Below are 23,089 nucleotides of genomic sequence, written 5' to 3'. Positions count from 1 at the left end.
CAGTGCTGTGCTCCCAGAGTGTGCTTTAGCTAGAAGCTGTAATCTGAAGTGGAGCTGGGACACAGGCTCCAATACTTCAATACAGGATGTGGGCATCCCAAGTGGGGTCTTAAGCACTGTGCCAAAAGCCCATTCCATCCATTAATTTTTTGAAGTAGCCTTGGATATTCTGATCAGCTAGGATTCTCCGGAGAATCAGAACCAGTTGGGTTTCTGTCTCTCAATCTCTCTCTCTCTCTCTCTCGCTTGCTCGCTCTATCATACCTCCCTTCATGTCTACTCATCAATCCATCAATAGAGTTGCTTTCTGTAATTTGCTCATGGGATTGCAAGTGATGGCAAGTTTGAACTACACTAGGCAGTCTGGCAGCCTGGAAATTCAGGTGGGAATGGATGTGCCGTGCTGAGTCAGAATTCCACAGGAGAGCAGTTTGGAAATTCAGACAGGGTTTCTGTGTTGCAGTCTTGGAGCACAGTTTCTTCTTTGGGAAGCCTCGATCTCTGCTGAAATGCTCAGCTGATTGAGGGCCATCCATATTATGTGGGTTGTCCTGGCTGCCCAGTGCCTATGTGCTGCCCCTGTCAAAATACTTTGAACACCATCTTTACTCTCACCCAAGAAACCAGAAATAAGCCTCGTTGATTGCCCTTAATTGTAAGTAGAAAAATGGAAGTAAACTCTAAGGCGGAACCTCTCTTAAAGTTATGAGTGGGAAAAACAACTACAGGGCTATTTGCAGGACAGCTTGTTCTTGGGATAATTTTCAAAAATGAATCAACCCTTCCCTCCACATATTACTTGTTATGAGAAGTTCGGTGGTAAAATATTGGTGAGGCCTCTAGAGGAGACTTTGCTTGGCAGATCCCAGCATGAATCTGTGTCACCTATTTTAGCACCGTGCTCTTCCGAGAACATGTGTGGAAGGATGTGACTTCTCTTCTCCTTTTTGTTGAGAAATACTTGGCACTCAATGAAATGTACTGATCTTAAATATTCAGCTGAGTGAGATTTGACAATCAATGTTATCTATCCACATGATCACCATCCCAAACAGCACAGAAAATAGGTAGTTTTCCGGAAATCGCACCCCCCCCCCCCCACTGACAAAATTTCTACTTACTTCCTGGTTTTCAGCACACATAGATTAAAATTTGCTTATTGTTAGATTTCATATAAGAGTAACATTTATACGTCCTATGCATGCTTCGGCTTTGGTTTATTTTATTTAGCAGAATTTGGGAGAAGGAACTATTCTTTATTTTTTTTTTTGACAGGCAGAGTGGACAGTGAGAGAGAGAGACAGAGAGAAAGGTCTTCCTTTGCCGTTGGTTCACCCTCCAATGGCCGCCGCGGCCGACAGCGCTGCGGCCGGCACACCATGCTGATCCAACAGCAGGAGCCAGGAGCCAGGTGCTTTTCCTGGTCTCCCATGGGGTGCAGGGCCCAAGCACCTGGGCCATCCTCCACTGCACTCCCTGGCCACAGCAGAGAGCTGGCCTGGAAGAGGGGCAACCGGGACAGAATCCGGCGCCCCGACCGGGACTAGAACCCGGTGTGCTGGTGCCACAAGATGGAGGATTAGCCTAGTGAGCCGCGGCGCCGGCTATGGAACTATTCTTTTTAAACAAACTCAAAGTCACAGAACTTTCTGGTTTAGAGATTCATTGTGTTGTTATGTCAGTAGTTCCCTTGTTCTGCTTGTTGAGTGGTTCCTACTCCTTTTTCTTTATCTGCTCCTCTGTTGGTAGACATTTGGATGATACTCAGGTCTTGGCAATATGAATGTGGCATTTCTGAACATTATTTTCTAAGTGTTTTGTGGAAATGTGTTTCTCATTCTCCTGAGTAGATGCTGGGACTGGCATTATTGTCATACGGTAGCTGTTCTTTAACTTTTAGTTTATTATCTTATCAATAGTTTTCTACATATAGTAAAATATACAAAATATAAAAGTTCCAGGGGAGGTGACAAATTTATATGCTATGAAATTGTCATCTCAATTAAGAAATCCTCCCACCACTTTCTCTCATGTTTCTTTGTAGTTGATTTCCCCACACCCTACCCCTCACACACATACCTTCCGTCCTAGGTAATTACTCCTTAGCTTTGCAGTTTGGGAATGTTATATAAATGGAATCATCTGTGGACTAATACAGTGTGCACTTTTTAAAACCTGGCCTCCTTAATTGAGCATACATATTCTATGCTCTGAAATTCATTCATATGGTGTGACTCAATTGTTTCTTTATATATATTTACATATATATATATTTACATATATATATGTAAATATATATATATATATATGTGAGTAGTGTTCCATTGTATGATTACAAAATAGTTTTCTTTCTATTTATGTGTTGTTGGACATAGGTATAGTTTTCAGTATTTGGCTACTTTGAATGAAGCTGCTGTTGTCATTTTTATATAAATCTTTTTATATACATTTAAAAAAATTTCTCTTAGATAAAATCCTGGGGGAATTCCTGGGTCACATGGTATGATCAGAAATTACCAATCTTGTCATTTTATCATTTGGCATTCCCATGTGAGAGTTCTGGTCATACTATATCCTTGCCAACTCTAGATATTTTCAGTATTCATCTTAGCCATGAAATCTCATTAAGGCTTCTTTAATCATTTTTTTAAATGATTATTTATTTGAAAGGGAGATGAAGTGGGGGAGAGAGAGAGAGAGAGAGAGGAATAGAAAGGGATCATTCCCATTTCCTGATGCACTCCTCAAATATCCAGTGGTTGGGATTGGGCTGGGTGGAAGCAAGCAGCCAGGAGCCAGCAGCTGGGAGAACTCAAACCAGGCCTCCCACATAGATGGCAGGAACTCAGTTACCTGAGGCTTCACCAGTGCCTTCCAGGGTCTGCCTTAGCAGGAAGCTGGAATCAAGAGCTAGAGCTGGATGTTAAACCCAGGTACCCTGACGTGGGGCACACACAACCTACCTGCCATCTTAACTCCAGGCCAAGTGCCTGACTCTCCCTGAGGTTTTAATTATTTACATTTATCTAATGATCAATGACTTTGAATATCCTTTTCATGTGTTTATTGGCCATTGATAAGTTTTTCTTTTGTGAAATCTTAGTTCAAGTCTTTTTCTCATTTTTAAAATTGGGTTATTTTGTCTTCTTCATGTTAAGTTATAAAAGCTACTTATGGATTATAGATGTAAGTCTTTCCTTAGATACATAAATTTGAAATATTTTCTGTGAATCTGTGAGTTATCTATTCAAATTTTAATGATGTCTTTTGAAGAATGAAAGTTCTTAATTTTGAAAGTCAAAGTTAATAATTTTTCTTTCATGGTTAGTGAGTTTTATAACCAGTTTGAAAAATATTGTTCTTATGCCAAGTTACAGAGATTTTCTGCAATGGAATTTTATTTTGTGTGCAGTATGAGGTAGAGATTTTTCCCTGTAGGTAGCCAGTTTCTCCATTATCATGTGTTGAAAACACGGTTTTCCCTATAGACTAATATATGTGTTTCTTTCAAACATCAATTTTCTGAATATGTTTGAGCCTATATCTGGACATTCTTTTTCTTTTGATAGCTAGGTCGATCTGTAGGCCAATGACACCCTATTTTCTTATTGTAGCTTTTTATTGTCTGAAAGTTAAGATGTGTAAATTTTCTAACTTTGTTTTTATTTTGTAAGAATATTTTGAACATTTTAAGTATTTTAATTTTCCTTGTAAAATTTTTAGATTTCCATAGAAAATACAGAAACTGAGTCTGATGTTGTGACAATAAAGGCCACAGTGATCTCAAGACAAACAAAGATGTATATGAGGGGCCAGAATTGTGGTGCAGTGGGTTAAGGTGCCACTTGTAATGCTGGCCTCCTATATCAGAGGGCTGGTTTGAGTCTCAGCTGCTCTGCTTCTGATCCAGCTCCTTGCTAATGTGCCTGGGAAAGTAACAGAAGATGGCCCAAGTATTTTTGTTCCTGAAACCCACGTTGAAGACCCAAATTCCTGGCTTTGGCCTAGACCAGCCCCAGGCGTTGCAGCCATTTGGGGTAGTAAACCAGCAGATAGAATTCTCTCTCTTGCTCTCACCCTCTTTATCTCTGTCACTTTCAAATACATAATAAAAAAAGGTATATATGAACTCCCAAAAAGATGACAAATGTACACTGCAGGAATAATATGATAGTATATGATAAATTGCATTATGGTCTAAAACATTAGTCTCAAAGGGACCTTAGTTATGGTTTAGTCATTTCTCATAAGCAAACACTGAAGCTTTCTGGTTGTTTTTCATATTGTCACCACCCCCATGTCCTGTCCTTGGTCCACAGACTTTCTTTTTGGTGACTTCTGCTTCACCTGGGATAAAGGAGAGAGTTTAGGGGAGAGGTGTCAAATCATGGTACAAGATCCATTACTCCTGTTCAGATTAATAAATAAATGCTTGATTTTTCTATGACCTAGTTGGCTCTATTGGCTCATTCAATGGAAATGTTTAGGTGCCTGCTTTGTTCTGGGCAGTGTCCAGGAACATGACCTGTACCAGTGGACAGAACCAGCAGGAGAAACAGGAAATAAACAATAAGCTGACCCAGTTGATGGAGCTGGGGTCAGAGAATTTTCTGGAGGCCACATCAGACAACCTTACTCCACATAGGTTCTGCCTTTATTCATTGAAAGTACTACATGCATTTTTGTCATTAAAAAAAAAAAGGAGGCCGGTGCCGCAGCTCACTAGGCTAATCCTCCGCCTGCGGCGCCGGCACACCAGGTTCTAGTCCCGGTCGGGGCGCCGGATTCTGTCCCGGTTGCCCCTCTTCCAGGCCAGCTCTCTGCTGTGGCCTGGGAGTGCAGTGGAGGATGGCCCAGGTACTTGGGCCCTGCACCCGATGGGAGACCAGGAGGAAGCACCTGGCTCCTGGCTTCAGATCAGCCCAGCGCACGTGCAGTGGCGGCCATTTGGGGGGTGAACCAATGGAAAAGGAAGACTTTTCTCTTTGTTTCTCTCTCACTGTCTAACTCTGCCTGAAAAAAAAAAAAAAGTCACCTAAAATGCTTCTAATGAAATGAGGCAAATGAAAAACAAACAACTGCTCTGTTTATTTTTGTGGCAATTCTTGTGAATTACTGAAAATCATGGAGTGAAGCCTGACTCAATTGCCTTCATGTAAGGCATGTAATGTGATAAAGGTTTCCCGGCTTCTGAGATGGATTTATAGTAAGACAAGACACAGATGGCCAGCTCTGTGGTGTGTGTTGCCATCTGTATCTTTCATTTAGCCACATTTGCCCAGTCAATGAATAAGCCTCACATGGTATCTCTTAAATGAGTGAAAATTTGAGTGCCCCATTCCAAAGCCAAGCAACTAGCTGTAACAGTAAATGCTTTAATTGCTTGTTTTTATTTGTGGAAATTTCAGAGAAGCAGATTGTGAATTGCTACATAAGAGATTTCAAAACTGTGATTCAAAATCAGGGTTAGAAAATGGTCAAATTTGATTCGATTTTATTAGATGAATTTTGAAAATGAGCAATAGTTATGACAAGTCTTAAAAATATTGTTTTCCGGAGAAACACTCCCCAAATGACCACAATGGCCATAGCTGAGCTGATCCAAAGCCAGGAGCCAGAGGCTTCTTCCGGGTCTCCCATGTGGGTGCAGGGGCCCAAGGAGTTGGGCCATCTTCTATGGCTTTCCCAGGCCACAGCAGAGAGCTGGATCAGAAGAGGGGCAGCTGGGACTAGAACTGGCACTCATATGGGATGCCAGCACTGCAGGCTGGGGCTTTAACTCTCTGAGGCACAGCGCCGGTCCCACTATTTTGTCTTAAATTGTTATAAACTACACGTGTCTTGTGCCCATGCAGAATGAGAACACAGACAATGAAGAGCAAGTAAAGTTTATTCAAACAAAGGCAAAGCTCTTAGAGCACAGCCAGAGGAGCCCCAGAACAGGAAGGCCAAGGACAGGAGGTAGGTCTGGGATCTTAAATCCTTCAGGGCTAAGGAGAAGTTTTGCACAGTCTTCAAAGCAAGTTATGTAGTGTCCAGGTAGTGTCCAGGCGTTCTCCCATCCCACAGCGATTCTCATCCTGTCTTATCTCTAATTCCTCCCACTTGTTAGTCTTCAGTCTTAGGTCCTTCTCTCCAGTTCTCTTATCTTGCTAACTTCCAGTCCCCCTGCCTCCTTGTCTTCCTCAGACAAGTCTTTTTGTATGTGGTCCCCTTTGTCCCTGGCTACCTACCTCCCAAATGAACAGTCTCCTGCCTCTATCACAATCTGAATAATAAGACTTGAAGATAGCATTGTTGTGGGCTAGCTTGGGCCCACATTCCTATTCCAGGCTCTTGCCTCTTACTTAGAGAAGCATTCTAAGTACAGGCACAGACACAACGTACAAAAGTGAGGAACACACACACACACACACATACACAAGGCATTGTTCAGGAAGAGTGGGCCAGGATGGGGAAAGAGAGAGAGATGTGCATATCCTGCTGACTCTGGATCCACGGTGAAGAGAGAGAGAGAAAGAGAGAGACCCACTCTTTTGCCAGGCTTCTTGTGAACTTAGAAAGGGGAGTGGTTACATGGTCTCCAGTAAGGGGAGGTACATCCCGGGGAAGGGGTCGTTTGATTGACAGGAGGGCAGATAGGATTACTTGGCCAGGGGCCCCGGGGAGGTGTGGCTTCCAGCTGGTGACCCTAATCTAGCTATCTGCCTTATCCCATATCAGAATGAGCAGACCTAATATCTAGAATTTATGCCAAACACCCCATAGTCTATCTGGTAGCAAAGGACTTTGTAGCTTTGTTGCGGGGTTGCGGGGTGCACCAAGCAAAGGACCACTCTAACGATTAAATCGAACTGCCACATCTTTATTAGCCAGCTGGTGACTCCCCTGCTCCCAGAACAAGTCTGGAGAAGACATCTCCGGGTTGCAGCTGTGGGGAGTTTTTGAAGACAGAAAACACTACTTGGTGGCCTTGGCCGTTATCAAGCATGCAAGCAAGCAGAAGTAGAAGTACAGAAGCCAGAAATATGCTGGTTAGAGCCGGAGGAGCAGACCAATATCTATAACTTCTTTATTTCAAAGGAACAGCTCCTGACTTGAAGCAAGCAAGCGAGTTAACCTATAACCATGCCTGGGTATTTTATATCCTGTGGGAAACTGTATGTTTCGAGTCATCCTGTTACAGCTTTACCTCTCAGAGCCATTCCCTGTGTCCCCTGGCAGGCAAAGACTTTGGGGCTGGCAACAGTCCTGCTGGAGACTATGGCCAGCCACAAAGGAGCAAAAGATGCTGCAGGAAACCAGCTCCAGATATCTATTCAGAACTCCTTGTTGGTAGCCCCTCCTTGCTCAGTCTTCCACATCTGGGGGTAGTATGAGCCAGCAGATTCTCGAGTCTTTGGAGCCAGCCTGCTTGGGTTTCAGGCTCTATCTCTTAGTGCTCTGTGATTTTGGCAGGTGGCTTAATTTCTGAGTGATTCAGTGTTCTTGTCTGTGAATGGAAACACAAACAATAGCCTCATTGGGTGATTGCAAGAATGAAGAAGTTAGGCCGGCGCCGCGGCTCACTAGGCTAATCCTCCGCCTAGCGGCGCCAGCACACCGGGTTCTAGTCCCGGTCGGGGTGCCGGATTCTGTCCCGGTTGCCCCTCTTCCAGGCCAGCTCTCTGCTGTGGCCAGGGAGTGCAGTGGAGGATGGCCCAGGTGCTTGGGCCCTGCACCCCATGGGAGACCAGGAAAAGCACCTGGCTCCTGGCTCCTGCCATTGGATCAGCGCGGTGCGCCGGCTGCAGCGTGCTGGCCGCAGCGGCCATTGGAGGGTGAACCAACTGCAAAAAGGAAGACCTTTCTCTCTGTCTCTCTCTCTCACTGTCCACTCTGCCTGTCAAAAAAAAAAAAATGAAGAAGTTAATCCACTTAAGTCACAAACTGATGTTGAGAAAGTGCTAGATAAAAGTAACCTGTTCTCATTCTATTTGTGCTGGTCTGCAGTCAATTCCTTAATTCTTCTAAGGTGAGGTGGCTTTTTTTTTTTTTTAAGATTTATTTGTTTATTTGCAATTCAGAGTTACAGAGAGAGAGGGAGAGACAGAGAGAAGGAGAGGGACACCACCCAGATGCTGATTCACTTCCCAAATGGCCACAATAGCCAAGGCTGGGCCAGGCCAAAGCCAAGAGTCAGGAGCTTCGTCTAGGTTTCTCCTATGGGTGGTAGGGACCCAAACACCTGGGCCATCATCCACTGCTTTTCCCAGGTGCATTAGCAGGGAGTTGGATTGGGAGTGGAGCAGCAGGGATATGAACTGGTGCCCATATGGGATGCTGGTGCTTCAGGCTGTGGCTTAACCTGCTTTGCCACAACGCTGGCTGCAAACTGACTTTTAAAAGTATGTTGAGGGGGCAGCACTGTGGCACAGCAGGTTAAAGCCCTGGCCTGAAACACTGGCATCCCATATGGGCACCAGTTTGAGTCCTGGCTGCTCCTCTTCTGACACAGCTCTCTGCTATGGCCTGGGAAACCAGTATAAGATGGCCCAAGTCCTTGGAACCCTGCACCCATGTGGGAGACCTGGAAGAAGCTCCTGGCTCCTGATTTTGGATTGGCCCAGCTCCAGCCATTGCTGCCATTTGGAGAGTGAACCAGCAGATGGAAAACCTCTCTCTCTCTCTCTCTCTCTCTCTCTCTCTGCTTCTGCCTCTCTGTAACTCTTTCAAATAAATAAATCTTAAAAAAAAAGAAAACAGTAAGTTGAGTTTATGCATAATAAAGTCACGACGAGTATGTGTTAGGTTTTAGGTTTTAGGATTTTAGGATTGGTAGAAGGAGAGGAGGTGGCTAAAGTAGGGAGTACTTTATCTTAAAGGGGGACAGCATGGGGGGCAGTGTAAAGAGAGTGGAGGCTGAGCTTGCCCAGACAGGGGGCAGGGGATTTGAAGCCAGGCTTCTTTCTGTTAGAGCAGCAGGCTAAGTTTCTTCTTACGCTGCTTGTTGGGAGAGGTGCAGAGTGTCGAATGGACCTTGATAAGCGTGCAGATAGGCTCTCACAGGGTCTTAGCAGTTTGCAATCTCCCCAGGTGCAGGGCTTTCTGAGCAGTAAACATTCCACTGGCCTTTCCATCACCTACCTGCACCCCGTTTCATCAGACCTGGGGGTTCAGGCCCAGTGTTCTCACACGATGATGCATCAGTAAACTCAAGTTTTGCTCAGTCTACACGGAATCCAAGAGCTGAGAGTTATGGTTTGCTTTGTCATCAGTCTTGAAGTACACTTAGTTACAGGCTCACTCTATTTCTCTGTGCTTCTTAGAACAATTTTGTTGTTGTTGTTGTTGTTGTTCATCCAAGCTGAGAGCCCTACTTTGACTTAATGGCTGAGGAACCTGAATCTGCTTTTGCACATGTTCTGCCCCCACCTTAGACAGAATATGTCATCATTACTTACTCCCCCTGTTTGCTTTTGAAACTCTATGCACCAAAGTCACTCGAACTGCCTGAGCCTTCCTTCTACCAAATGAGATGCCAAAGTACAATCGGGAAGGGTAGCCTCAAGGCCCTGTGATGTCCAGATCATTTAGAACCAACACTGGTAGAGTGTCAGGCAGATGAACAATAAGCACTGCTCATTATGTAGCTTGAGAAATGGATGCACAAACAGGGAAGTGAAATGATCACTTCCTCTGAAGGGATTATTCACTGTTGTTCTGAAGTTTATTTGTATACTGAAGTCAAGGATTATTAGTACAGGATACACTAAGATTTTTGACCAAGTCACGGATTTTGGCTAAAAATCAGATTTCAGGGTGGGTGGAGTGGCAAACTGAGTGCCTTCCCTTTCAAATAGAGCAGAGGATGTGTCCCAGTGAGTAATCCACACAGAAGGAAGCAGGAGGGCTGGAGACTCAACTCAGCCATCGTCTTGGAGCTCTTGTCTTCTCCCCTTCGGTTGGGTAGGTGTCCAGCACTTGTCTAAAGTTTGTCATTAGTATCAGCAACTGGTGCTTAAGTGGAATGTGCTTGCTTTCCCTGGGAATATATTATGTCTGTATCGGTTCTATCCTTCCTCTGACTTTTTTTTTTTTTTTAAGATAGCAAATGGATCTTTTGCTGACAGAACAAGAGGTAGTTAATTGTTTGCAGAAGTTCAACTTGTCTTACTGAAGTGTGGTAGCTCTTGGGAACCAGCTGAAGCAGGGAGAGTGTCTGAGGCTTAGGGATGGAGGCTGCAATGATTCCCTGGCTGATTCTCTAGCTCTCATGTTCCTTTATTCCTGGTGGCTCTGTGCTGAGGGTTTGCGTGTGTGCCTGAAATGAGCTATGCGTGTGCGCACAATGCCTCCAGACAGACAAGAGGTCTGTGGTTTTATGTAATATTGCATTTGTTAGAATCTGCTGAGTTTTGTGGTCTTATTTTTTTTTTCAAGAACTCTTTTTCTTTCCTGTTTATTTTGCTTCTTTCCAGGCATTTTCATGAGACTGGTAAAATACAACTGCAAAATAGCATGGTCCTTAAGAGGGTTATGTGGATGGCCCCAAGATTCAGTAGGAATCAATGCAAAGTTGCCTGGCTGGAACCAGCTGCGTCTGCTATTTGACCTTAATGAATATGTGCTAAGGTTCTCCATGATTGCTTTTCCCCAGGGACATTGACCACTCTTCCCAACTTGAAGTCATCCGGAGCGCCATCTGCTGCTTAGTGGGGACTTCACATCACGTGTACTGATTCCTCTCCAGTAATCTCAACATTGCTCTTAATTGATAAAAAATGACACCGTGGATCTTGGCATTTCTAACAGTTCCCATATATTTCACATCAGCTATAGATAGTAAGTATTGTTTTTCAACTAAAATTTAAATTCTTAAAAATTAAGTTATGGGCCCAGTGTTGAGGCCTTAACAGGTTAAACCGTCTCCTCCAAAGCAAGCATCCCATATGTTTGCCTGTTCCAGTCTGGATTGCTCCGGATCCCGCTCTCTGTTAATGTGCCTGGCAAAGCAGCAGAGGATGGCTCAAATGCTTGGGCCCCTGCACCTACACGGGAGACCTGGAAGAAGTTCCTGGCTCCCGGCTTTGGCCTGGCCCAGCCCTGGCCGTTGTGGCCATTTGGGGAGTGAACCAGTGGATGGAAGATCTCTCTATCTCTCCTTCTAACTCTCTATAACTCTGCCTTTCAGATAAATAAAGTAAATCTTTTAAAAAAGTTAAGACATTCCAAGAATGCTTGCCTTGTTTCCTGCTACTTGCTTCTCATTCATCCAACTGAATTGTGAACTGGAAAAATTGTTTTTCCCTTCAGACATTTTTGTCACAAATCTATCATAGCAAATATATCTAAATTTCACTTTTATATGTTCAGATACACCAGACTTTAACATGAGGCTTGTATGTAGAAGGTGTTGAAGGCATTTGTTAATTCAAGAGATGGCTGATTTTCCATTGGAGCAGCATGGGGAATTTAGGTCCAAATTAAAGCATTAATCTATAGAACCCAGAGATAATTTCATAAAAGATCTTAATCTTTACTTACTTCTTGTCAAAGTATCACAATGTATGACCCATTTGTAAATTTAACCCTTGAAGGAATTATTAAGAATATGGGAATTACAGTCTTCAGATGACTATTTCTGATTATTTATTTATTTGCAGGTGAACCATCTTGGGGCCTGGAAAATGAGGCTTTAATTGTGAAATGTCCAAATAACGTGCAATCTCATTACCCTGTGGAATGGTATCACTCAACAACAAACCAAAGAATTTCTACCCAGAAAGGAAATCGTGTATTTGCCTCAGGGGAACTTCTTAAGTTCCTACCAGCGAAAGTCAACGATTCTGGAATTTATGCTTGCATTATCAGAAGGTATCCTGGAAGCCACCATGATCTTCGAAACTGCTCCTCTTTCTCTAGTGGCTTATAGTCTGAGCTGCCTTCATTTTCCTTCCTGTTCTAGACCTTTATGGAATGGTTAAATTTCTAAATTGATTTGAAAAAAAAAAATACATCTAGGGACATTATAAGGTTAATGTTTATGTGATTATGAGCTAAATATTTTGATTTAGAATATAGGAATTAATGTATAGATTAATTAGAAAAAGGTTTAGCTTTCTTAGTGTCCAACAGAACAGAGAATAATTGCGATTGTTCACTTTTAATTGGAAGTAAAAACAAGCCAGCAAAAAATCCAGTAGCCTAGATGCTTCTGGTGGGTTAAAAGGGCAGTGACCAACCAGTGCCTTATAACTTAGTGTCAACCTGTAGAAGATGACATGGGATTATATGTCTACAGATTACTTATTCTGCATAGAAAGTATTAATGTCTTGATTTTCTGCTCGTATTTGGCCCATCCAAAATGATAGAAGAACTCCATTAACAGGAAGGGTGGTTACAGTGAAGTGCCTGGGTTCTGAGTCCATATAGCTCCTAATTCATGCTGTGCCACAAGTTAGCTGTGTAATGCCAGCAAACTACTCCTCTGTCCTGAAGTTTCTTCTGAAAAATACATACTAGAGCATTTCAAAAGTTCATGGAAAATGGAATTGAGATATTAGTTTATTTTGGTGCAAAATATTTCAAAATCAATGCATGTTTTTTTGTTTTGTTTTGTTTTTGTTTTTGTTTTACAATAGAAATTTTCTTGAAATTTTTGGAGATCCTTCATCTTATAGTATTATTTACCTCAAAGCACTCTGGTGGGAATAAAATGAAAAGTGCTTACTGGCATAACTGGTACACAGCAAATTCTCAATACCAATTCTCTTTATCATATAAGACAGTGATGCTATATTAGATATAGTATGTGAAGAAATGGCTTATGTAGTTGCATAAGAGTAACAAAACCTTATTTGAAACTCTAGGTCTCAATGGTTATTTTTAAATAATAAAGAAACACTATGTATCAAATATTTTAGGAGAAAAGTGATTTAAGAAAAGGTTGGATGAACCTATTTCAAAATGCTGAATTACTCTTTTTAATGGTTTTATTTATCTTAATAGTCCCACCCTCAGTAATATTAGATATGCTAATGTCACCATATATGAAAGACAACCAGATTGCAGGATTCCAGATGATTTCATATATTCAACAGTACATGGATCAGAAAAAAATGCCAAAATACATTGTCCTAAAGTTGAATTCTACAATTGGACAGCACCTCTTGTGTGGTTTAAGGTAAAGGGGAATTTGAAGGGGAACCAATGAAGATTACACAATGAAGGAGATGCCAGTGGAGAATTACTGAACAGGGACTGGATTTCTTTTTTTTTCATTTCAGGGTTGTAAGGCCCTGCAAGGACCAAGATACATGACACACAGGGCGTATTTGGCCATCGACAACGTGACAAGTGATGATGCAGGGGATTACACATGTAAATTAGTACACAGTGAAAATGGAGTCCATTACCCTGTGACAGCAACCAGATCTTTGATAGTCAAAGGTATGCATAAAGCCGGAATAGACGAATGAATCAAGATAAAGTGGGGGAGAGTTGTGCCCTCTGGTTGCATTTCCCTCCTTGAAACTTCTTCCTATGCCATCTTATCTTCCACATTCTCTATTCTGATGCAAAGAAATTTCGGTATGCAATGTCAAATTTTAAGAAATTTAAGGGACAGATTGCATGTCCAATCCAAAGATACATGTATTCTTCCTTTTGCAACTTAATCTTCTCAAGATATAGCAGTCTGAATACTAATTTTTTTTTAATGAAAATACAACAATTTGTGGTGGATTTGGCTCCAGGATCCTGCACGGATACCAAAATATGTGGATGCTCAATACCTTGCTTAAAAAATGGCATAATATTGGCATAAGACCCATGCACATCCTTTTTATACTTTAAATAATCTCTAGATTATTTATAATATCTAATACAATGCAAAAATGATATGTACTGTTTGAGAACAATAGGGAAGTGTCTGTACTTGTTCAGTAAACACACAACTTGTTTTTCCTGAATATTTTTGAACTGTGACTGGCTGAATCTGTGGATGCAGAACTGAGGGGACCGAGGGCTGACTGTAATGGGCTACAATGTGGGACATCGATGTTGAGTGGTTTGCAATCCTGGTATGCAACACTTTCAGCATTGTCAATAACCTCAAGTAGGTCATTAATTCTAAAACAAAGAAAACTTTTTTTTTTTAAGTCTATTTAAGGGAAAGACTTGACAACCATTGTTTAGCAAATCCACAAAGAGTTGGGTCTCCTTAATATACTTGACCTATAGATGTAAATAAAAAAGCACCTCCAATGTGGCAGTTGTCTTAGGGCAAAGTAACCTGGAGACCAATTTTTGTCCAGAGTTCTCCAGTGCTTGCTTACTGTAAGACAAGCCTCATAGGCAGCCAGTGTGTCAGTGCCCCTCATTGTTTGGTAGTTACTGCTGCAGTGGTCCCTAGTCACTCTTGTCCTGAGACACACTCATCAAGGGGAGAGGAATACAGCAGTGCTTTGAAAAATCCCTCACTTTTAAATCTCTTGGCCTCAGTGGGCCACAGTAAGAGACTGCTCTATGCAGGAGCCTGCTGACAGATGCATGAGTCATTTCCAGTAATATTTTGACATCTTTTTTTTGTACCTAGAGCATACATTTTGTGCTTATTCTGTGGAATTGTGGTTTTCTAACAATTAATAGATTCTGCAGTTACTTTAATGGCTTGGACTTGCATTTTTTTAGTGAAACAGAAAAGAATAAAACGTGTCCAAGGACATCACATTGGCTTTGAATAGCTCTTGTCTTGACTGTTGAGGAACAATATTTTTTTTTCATACAATTTGTGGAACTCTTTACTTAGCATGGAGTTAATCGTATGTGTATAAAGTTAATTGAAAATAGTTCTGAGTGGAAAACAAGAATGGGAATAAGAGAGGGAGGAGGAGGAGTGGTGGGAGTGCAGGTGGGAGAGTGGGTACAGTGGAAGAATCACTATATTCCTAAAGTTATATTTATGAAAAAAATGAATTGTTATACATCCAAAACAAAAAGAACATTACAGGTATAAGGGTTCATCACTAAGTTCATGGAAAAATTAGGTTATTTTGGTGCAAAGATTTTTAAACCCATCTATAGTTTTCCATAAAAGGTATTTCCCACAAACTTTTTTTGAAGATTCTTTGTTTATATAAATGTTGTTTAACTCATGTGTGTGCTTAATGACAAGGGTTATTGCCAGAGTAATTTGGGCACATTGCTATGAAATAGGATAGACATATGAAAATACAACTTTATAGGGAGGGCCATCCAATACACTCTTAATATTTATATTATCTTTTTGTCTTTAACTCCAGAGAAGCAAGGCTTTTCCATGTTCCCAGTAATTTTAGCTCCTCCACCAAATGAAACAAAAGAAGTCAAAATAGGTAAGGCATCTTTAAGAATGTTGTGTTACCTGGAAAGTCCTTCCACATGTCACTTGTCCTGAATTCCCCTGGTGTAGGGTCAGCCAAGTAACAGCACAGACCCTGAACCTTGAACAAGATGCCAGAGAGAAGCACCTGCCTCAGGCACTCCGTATTAACTAGGAAGCCCCATCAAGGCAACACACAGCCCTTCTATTTGCATAGCACTTTGGAACTCATGGGCCTTTCCTGTAAGCATCTCACTTCATTGTCACTTCTAACCAGTGGTTCTGCTTTGATGTTAAGAAAACGTAGGCTCAGAAAAGCCCAACGATACATCCAAAGTCATGGATTATAAATGACAGAACAAAGATGAGAACATAGACTTACTGGCTTTTTTGTGTCTGTGTTTCCTGGTTCTCACTAGAAGTTGGACACAATGCAAAGCTCTTAGCTTCTAGAACAAGTGACCCTATCATGGGGCCTTTCCTTCCCTCCTTGCCCATCTGTAGCCGTTAGCGCCACTCACTGACTTCCGGCCTCACTTTTTGTTCACTGATAAGCAATGTTAGTCACATTCTTCCCTATTTTTGCCCATGTTGTTTCTCCTTCTCTTTTCTTAAGACTAAGCTCAAATATCCCCACCTTGGAGCTGGCCCTCCATACCCTACTAGAGAGCATGATTCAAGCTACCCGTGATCAAACTCAGGGCACCATTTGCATGTGCAGTCTGACAGCTACACTCCCTGCCATTTCTCCTGTGGCCTCCTATGCCATTTGTCAATTTTTTTAAGATTTATTTTATTGATTTGAAATACAGAGTTACAGAGAGGGAGAGAGAGAGAGAGAGAAAGAGAGGTCTTCCATCCACTGGTTCACTCCCTAGATGGCTGCAAGGTCCAGAGCTGTGCCAATCTGAAGCTAGAAGCCAGGAGCTTCTTCCACGTCTCCCACATGGGTTTAGGGGCCCAAGGACTTGGGCCATCTTCTACTGCTTCCCCAGGCCATAGCAGAGAGCTGGATCAGAAGTGGAGCAGCTGGGACTAGAACCGGCGCCCATATGGGATGCCGGCACTTCAGGCCAGGGCTTTAACCTGCTGCGCCACAGCGCCAGCAGTTTTTATTAGAGCACCAGAGTACCTTGAGTTCCACTCTGCCTAAATCATTGCGAGCTCTCCAGAGACTCTGAGCTCATCATTCCTCTTGATATACCAAATTCTTAACACAGCTTCCAGCTTCTGAAGGGACCCAGGACCTTGAGAAGGGACAGTTAACTGTGTGTGTGTGGGAAAGCTGCCACTAGGCTTTCAGTTCTAGAAGGAGGAAGTCTCAGGTTCAAGAAGCTGGGATGGAATTCTGGATGCCGAAGTCCTGGGATGGGTTGGATAAACACGTTTTGTTGGGTAAAACACAATTGTGCCTCCATGGATAACTAGTGGAGAGATGAACACAACGCAGCAGGAGGAGAAAGCTACGGAAGTTCAAATGCATTCCAATTTCTAGTAAAGGGAAATCCTATATGATAATGTGAGGCTGGGGAACCAGTCCCCGCCTGTGTTTCCCCTCACCTGGTGGGAGGTGAGCTTCCAACTTAACAGTGAGTGAAACAGAGACACTACCGAAGGCAGGGGAGGCAGAATGAGGACACAGAGAGATGAAGGTGCCAGGGATGAGAAAGGGAAATGGAAATCTTTGCAAAGCACACACTGGGTGTTCATTAAACTCTTCTCACATTAAATCAATTAAGTACAACTTGTACAATGTGATTTTATTAGTGAATATCTTTCCTGCCCATCCAGGGGAAACAGCAAACCTAATGTGCTACGCTTGCTTTGGAAAAGGCCCTCAGTTCCTTGTTCACGTCCTGTGGAAAGTTAATGGAAGTAACGTAAGAGACTTTGGTGATGCAAGAATCCAAGAGGAGGAAGGACCCAATGAAAGGTGGGCTTCTCTTGAAGGTAAAACAATCTCTTCCCTACCCACGCATTGCACTTGCAAAGGTAACATTAAAATAACAAGTTGCCTTCTCAGTTCTAGCAATGAAATGACTTGTCGCCACAAACTCTTAAGGATAACTGACGTGAATGAGACGGATTTATCTCTGCAGTTCGACTGTGTGGCCCTGAATCATTATGTTATGAAAAGGCACACCACGAGACTAAGTCGGAAAAAGCCAAGTAAGAAATGTTTCTCAGGCGTGGGTCGCTGGAGCGTGCTGTGACAATTGTAAGCTGAAATCATTTTCTTAGATGACCCATGCTGGCGTTTAGTTCCAAGGGACCCATGAAGACAATGGAAGCGCACTTCTCTTCATGAGGACACCAATTATTTGCAGTGTGCTCTTCCCTGATTTTTTTGTTTGCTTCTCTACTACTTGACTTCCTTTTCTTCTCTCTCTCCCTCCTCTTCCTCTTGTCTCTCCTCCTCTTCCTCTATGGCTTTCTCTTCAACAATCCACTGCTTCCTGAGTCATTCTCCTACTTTCTAACCTCACTAGCTCCCTGTTCACTGTATGTGAAATAAAACATAACAGTAGGAAAATAAACATGTTCTTCTGTTCCCTTGTATAACTTCTAAGACAAGACACATTATAAGAATATTTCCTTTTATGTATTTATATATGTATATTTATATATATATATTGCTATAATGAAAACATACTTCCTTGGTGAAGACCGTAAAGTGGACAAAAAAGGGACATACTTAACCACTGCCCATTTCAGAACATCTTAGCTGCTTCCTTATAAGAAGACATGCACTGTCGCCGTTCACTGTTACAAATCATTCCACTTAGAGGGAACTCAGAAGTCTGGTAGCTCAGCCCGTTGCTGACAGTATGTTAGTCAACATTTCAGGATCCACCTTTTCTGGGGAGCCTTCTTTGAGCGCTAGTTTGGGGTAAATACAGCTGCAGCATCCTGTCTGTTAGGCCATCACATTGCCTTGCAAAATCCATCCAACAATCGGTCCAAAAAGGCTGCACACTCCTTGAGGGCAGGGATAGCAAATTACACACATTTGTGTCATCAGCGTGTACTTCAGTGCCTTTCCTAGCCTGTGCTCAATACTTGTTGAGTGAATAAATGAACACACCACAACGTTATTAATGAGAACTGTTTTGATCCACTTCTCCAAGTATAAGGCTTAATTATACTATTCAGTGCTTATGCTTCATAAATTTAATGCCTTTCCACATAAATTCAAAAGCTTCTATATGGTTTCATGTGAATTTAGCATGCTTTTAATGACATCATTAATTTGACACAATTCAATCAAAAAATATGAAACCGATACACTTCAATGAATCCATTTCGGATGTTCTGTGTGGTCTTTTAAAGTGTGCATTCTCTTTCACCAATAATCAAAAATATCACACACAAGAGAAACAGAGTGGAGCGAGTCATTCCTTTCCTGGTGTAGGCAATAATGGGATTTATTGTCTATACCGGGTTCAAAAACAACAATAAGACCGTCTGCCTGTCACTGTGATTTTTATTATCACCACACTTACACAAGGGTCCCTGCAAGGACAGTCTGTCTCTCCCCCATCCCTGGCTGTATCTCTGCAGACAGTGTTGTTGTGGAAAGCAGTTTTTCCAGTATTTTGTTCCTCAGTCCTTGTCCATTTCCTGGCTTGTTCTTTGCATTTCCAGGCAATGTCACCCTGTTTGGTATATGAAGCATGTGATCACATCTACAAGGGTGGAGAGGGATGGCATTTTTTGTTGTTGTTTCACACTCATTGCTCCTTTAGTGGCTGCACCACTCACCATTCTGTAGAAATTATTCCACATGCTTACCAAGCTGCCAAAAAGGATACTCTGAGTTCCTATCCATATGCGAGGCAGGGCCCAGCTTCATTTGCATGAACACAGTGAGGCACAGAATGGTGATCAAGGACTGAGAGGTTAAGAAAAGCAGATCCGCAGTTTGGTAGGGTCGGGGAAGATCTCTGCCTGAGGTGCTACTCGGCATTTTTCTTGTTTCAATTTCAACGTGAACCTCTGGTTTGTAATTTTGGTTTATAAAACACACAGAGTCATGACTCATGTGGATAACTTTAAGTGCCTCCAGCAGGTTTCTGGCAGTGCTAAATGAGTCACCCCAGATGGCCATGGATGTTGCATCAGGGCTACCTTTGGGGTGGTGGTGGGCATAGTGGATACGACAGGGAAGGGGAAGCCATTGTCCTTATTCATGGCCAGGAACCAATTTTGTGTCCTTATCCCAAAGTTTTATTTACGTTATCACTTATAAATGTTCCCTGGTTGCCTGCGTATTGGAATTAACTGTGTATTTCCATGTTACATGTATTTCGTGATATTGGTCCTTCCCATTTATTTGTGTTTCACCTCTTTTGTTGTTGTTGTTCAAGTTCAACCTGTTCACACTCTGTTAAAACAACTGTATAAATTAAACAATTACTGCTGTTGAATTGTCACAGTGAGTTCCTTCATTTCTAAAATTATAACTTTTCTTGAATTTAAGAAGCAGAATCTTAGAAAGCTATGTCCACATTTTATCAAGTAAATATTTGATGCTGACTTTACTAATAGTAAACGTTTATACATTGTTTCCTACATACCATGCCCTGTCTGATTATTTTCCACTTAATTACTCATTTCTCAATAATCCATGAAAGAGAGACTGTTATACTCATCTGATTTTATAAGTGAAGAAATGAAGTTAAAGAGAGTTGAATGACTGAAGTACTGTGTAGTTACAGAGCCAACATTTGAACGTTTTCTTGTTTGCAAACACATACAGGGTATGTTTAGTGTGTAGTCATCGCACACAAATAATACCAACACATTTATAAAATCAACAACACCTGGGAAGATATCGAAATTCAACTTCCTTTGACATCTTGGATCCACTTATTTTCTTCAGCTGAAAATGGCCGGCCACTAGCATAGCTACTTCCCAACAATCCCCGTAAGAAATGTATGTTCCAGTGTGGACCTACACAGGGCTTTATTTTAATTTATCTTACTTTTAAGATTTATTATTATTATTTTATGGCCGGCGCCGCGGCTCAATAGGCTAATCCTCTGCTTTGTGGCCCCGGCACACCAGGTTCTAGTCCCGGTCAGGGCGCCGGATTCTGTCCCGGTTGCCCCTCTGCCAGTCCAGCTCTCTGCTGTGGCCCGGGAGTGCAGTGGAGGATGGCCCAAGTGCTTGGGCCGTGCACCTGCATGGGAGACCAGGAGAAGCACCTGGCTCCTGCCTTCGGATCAGCACGACGCGCCAGCTGCAGCGCGCCAGCTGCGGTGGCCATTGGAGGGTGAACCAACAGCAAAAAGGAAGACCTTTCTCTCTGTCTCTCTCTCACTGTCCACTCTGCCTGTCAAAAATAAAATACAATAAAAGATTTATTGTTATTATTTTAAATATTTATTTATTTGAAAGTCAGAGTTACCCACAGAGAGAAGGAGAGGGGGAGAGAGAGAGAGAGAGAAGAGAGAAAGAGAGAGATGTGCCTTCTGTCCGCAGGTTCACTCCGTAGTTGGCTGCAATGACCAGAGCTGGGCCGATCTGAAGCCGGGAGCCAGGAGCTTCCTCTGGGTCTCCCTTGCCAGTGGAGGGGCCCCAGGACTTGGAGCATCTTCCACTGCTTTCCCAGGTCATAGCAGAGAGCTGGATGGGAAGTGGAGCAGCTGGGACTTGAACTGGTACCCATATGGTATGCTGGAACTGCTAGGCGGTGTCTTTATCTGCTACGCCACAGTGCCAGCCTATTATTATTATTTATTTGAAAAACAGAGAGACAGAAAGAGAGACAGGGACAGACAAACGGAAGAGTTCCCACTTGCTGATTCCCTCTCCAAGTGCCTGCACAGACTGAAGTTAGGAGACAGGCATCCCATCTGGTTCTCCCACAGAGACCCAACTACTTGACTCATCATGTGTTGCCTTCCAGTGTACTCATTAGTAGGAAGCTGGGATCCGGAATGGAGCCAGAGCTGAAACCCAGATGCTTTGAAGTGGAATGCAGGCATCCCAAGGGGTGTCTTAACCTCTGAACCAAATGATCACCCCAGATAAGACTTTTAGGATAATCTAGTAAAGAATTTTATTGAAATGCTTTATTTAGTTTTTATAATTTAAACTGATGATAGTATAGACAGTAAGTTCTTCATCAATTTTCGGATTTCCTCCCATCTTTGGATCACTTAATCGTTCTTGATCTCATAACGTAGGACACTCAGAGAACCAATGAACTACCAGAAATGCTGGAGGAATTCGCAAATATGAGCCTGTGATTTTCTGTGAAAACTGGGAGCCCAAGTATTAAGAATTAAGATGCAAATGAAAAAGAACCATGTAACTAATTCTCATTTGAGATTCTTCTCACATTTGTCTTTAATTGAGGCTATTTCTAAGACAAGACAGTTAATTCTAAAGAGGGATCTAAACCTGAAACACCTAAGACACCATAAAGAAGCACAGTTCAACTAGCACAAATCTGTTGCAAGTCCTTTAAGATGGGAACAGGTAGATGAGCATTTTGTGAAGCAAGGAGACCTGCAATAAAGTTCAGAGATGGCTAAACAATGGTCACTATAAGAAAAGCAAGAGACATATACAAGACCTAGAACCCAATCATTTGATTTTTTTCCCATCAAATATAGAGACTTCTGTGGCTCTTGCTCTTTCTTTGCTTCCTACATTATCACCCCTTCCGAAGCAATAAGTCCCTGGATCTGTTGAGTCAGTCCTTTTAATGACCCCAGCAAGAGCCTTGTCCATTCTTTCTCAGTATTACATGCATTAGAATCCTCCTTATCTCGCATCTCAGATACTGAACCCCATCCTAATATGCCTTGAGCTATGATCAAACTAACTAGGTGAAAACCACGTTTGTTGTTATTCCCTATTCTCCCATGGTTCTTTTTTTTTTTTTTTTAAGATTTATTTATTTATTTGAAAGGCAGAGTTACAGAGAGGCAGAGGCAGAGAGAAAGAGAGAGAGAGAGAGGGAGAGATATCTTCCATCCACCAGTTCACGCCCCCAAATTGCTTCAATGGCCAGAGCTGGGCTGACCTGAAGCCAGGAACCAGGAGCTTCTTCCAGGTCTCCCACGTGGGTGCAGGGACCCAAGGACTTGGATCGCCTTCCACTGCTTTCCCAGGCCTAGCAGAGCCCTGGATAGTAGAGCAGCCTGGACTTGAACTGGCGCCCACATGGGATGCCGGCATGGCAGGTGGTGGCTATACCTGCTATGCCACTGCACCAGCCCCCTCCCCCATGGCTCTCATAACCTTTAGAATAAGGCAAAATGCCTTAGCTGGAGTTCAAACCTTGGCTAGAGGCCAACCCTTACTCACACGTCTCTTCATACCTTGCCCAAACTGAGTTACTCCAGTTTCTTAGAAAACACACTCCTATCTCTGCACTTGGGTCCACAGTCAAGAGGAGGATGCACTTTTGTAAAACCCAGCCATACCTTAGGGACCTCTTCCTGCAGGAAGGCTTCTGTGCTCAGTCCAGCATGGAGTGAGTTCTCCTTTTAAACTTCTCTGTCAGCTGTAATTATGCTTTTATATCCCACCTTAGCTTAAATTCACATGTGTCTCTGTTGCGTTTGTCCCTGAGAATCCCCTATCATGCCTTGCCTGGTGCCTTGTACAGAGTAGGGGTTCAATAAATGTTAATTTACTGATTCTTAAAGAAACCACAAAAATTCCATGTGGGTATCTTTTGGATGAGTTTTTCCAATCCCAGTGTGGGGCTGATATCCTTGTATTTGTT

The 23,089-nt window shown here is 42.5% G+C and overlaps 1 protein-coding gene across 4 annotated transcripts in view; it reads left to right on the top strand.

The window, feature by feature from the left end:
* Window positions 1-23,089, top strand: part of IL33R (interleukin 33 receptor) — a 35,639-nt gene that overhangs the window by 7,978 nt on the left and 4,572 nt on the right. For 2 of the 4 annotated variants that reach the window (XM_089327445.1, XM_051835087.3), the window contains exons 1-8: window positions 9,842-9,948; window positions 10,640-10,824; window positions 11,646-11,856; window positions 12,992-13,166; window positions 13,270-13,432; window positions 15,286-15,357; window positions 17,136-17,277; window positions 17,368-17,513. In XM_089327445.1, the coding sequence (XP_089183571.1) occupies window positions 10,764-10,824; window positions 11,646-11,856; window positions 12,992-13,166; window positions 13,270-13,432; window positions 15,286-15,357; window positions 17,136-17,277; window positions 17,368-17,513 (970 nt within the window). In that variant the 5' untranslated portion in view covers window positions 9,842-9,948; window positions 10,640-10,763. Of the gene's footprint in view, window positions 1-9,841; window positions 9,949-10,639; window positions 10,825-11,645; window positions 11,857-12,991; window positions 13,167-13,269; window positions 13,433-15,285; window positions 15,358-17,135; window positions 17,278-17,367; window positions 17,514-23,089 lie in introns of those variants that run through there. The other 2 variants (XM_070069682.2, XM_070069680.2) reach the window with 1 other exon arrangement.

Source organism: Oryctolagus cuniculus, chromosome 2, assembly GCF_051225735.1.
Source record: "Oryctolagus cuniculus isolate XC-2025 breed Fujian yellow rabbit chromosome 2, ASM5122573v1, whole genome shotgun sequence".
NCBI lineage: Eukaryota > Metazoa > Chordata > Mammalia > Lagomorpha > Leporidae > Oryctolagus > Oryctolagus cuniculus.
This window is presented reverse-complemented; position numbering and strand designations above follow the sequence as displayed.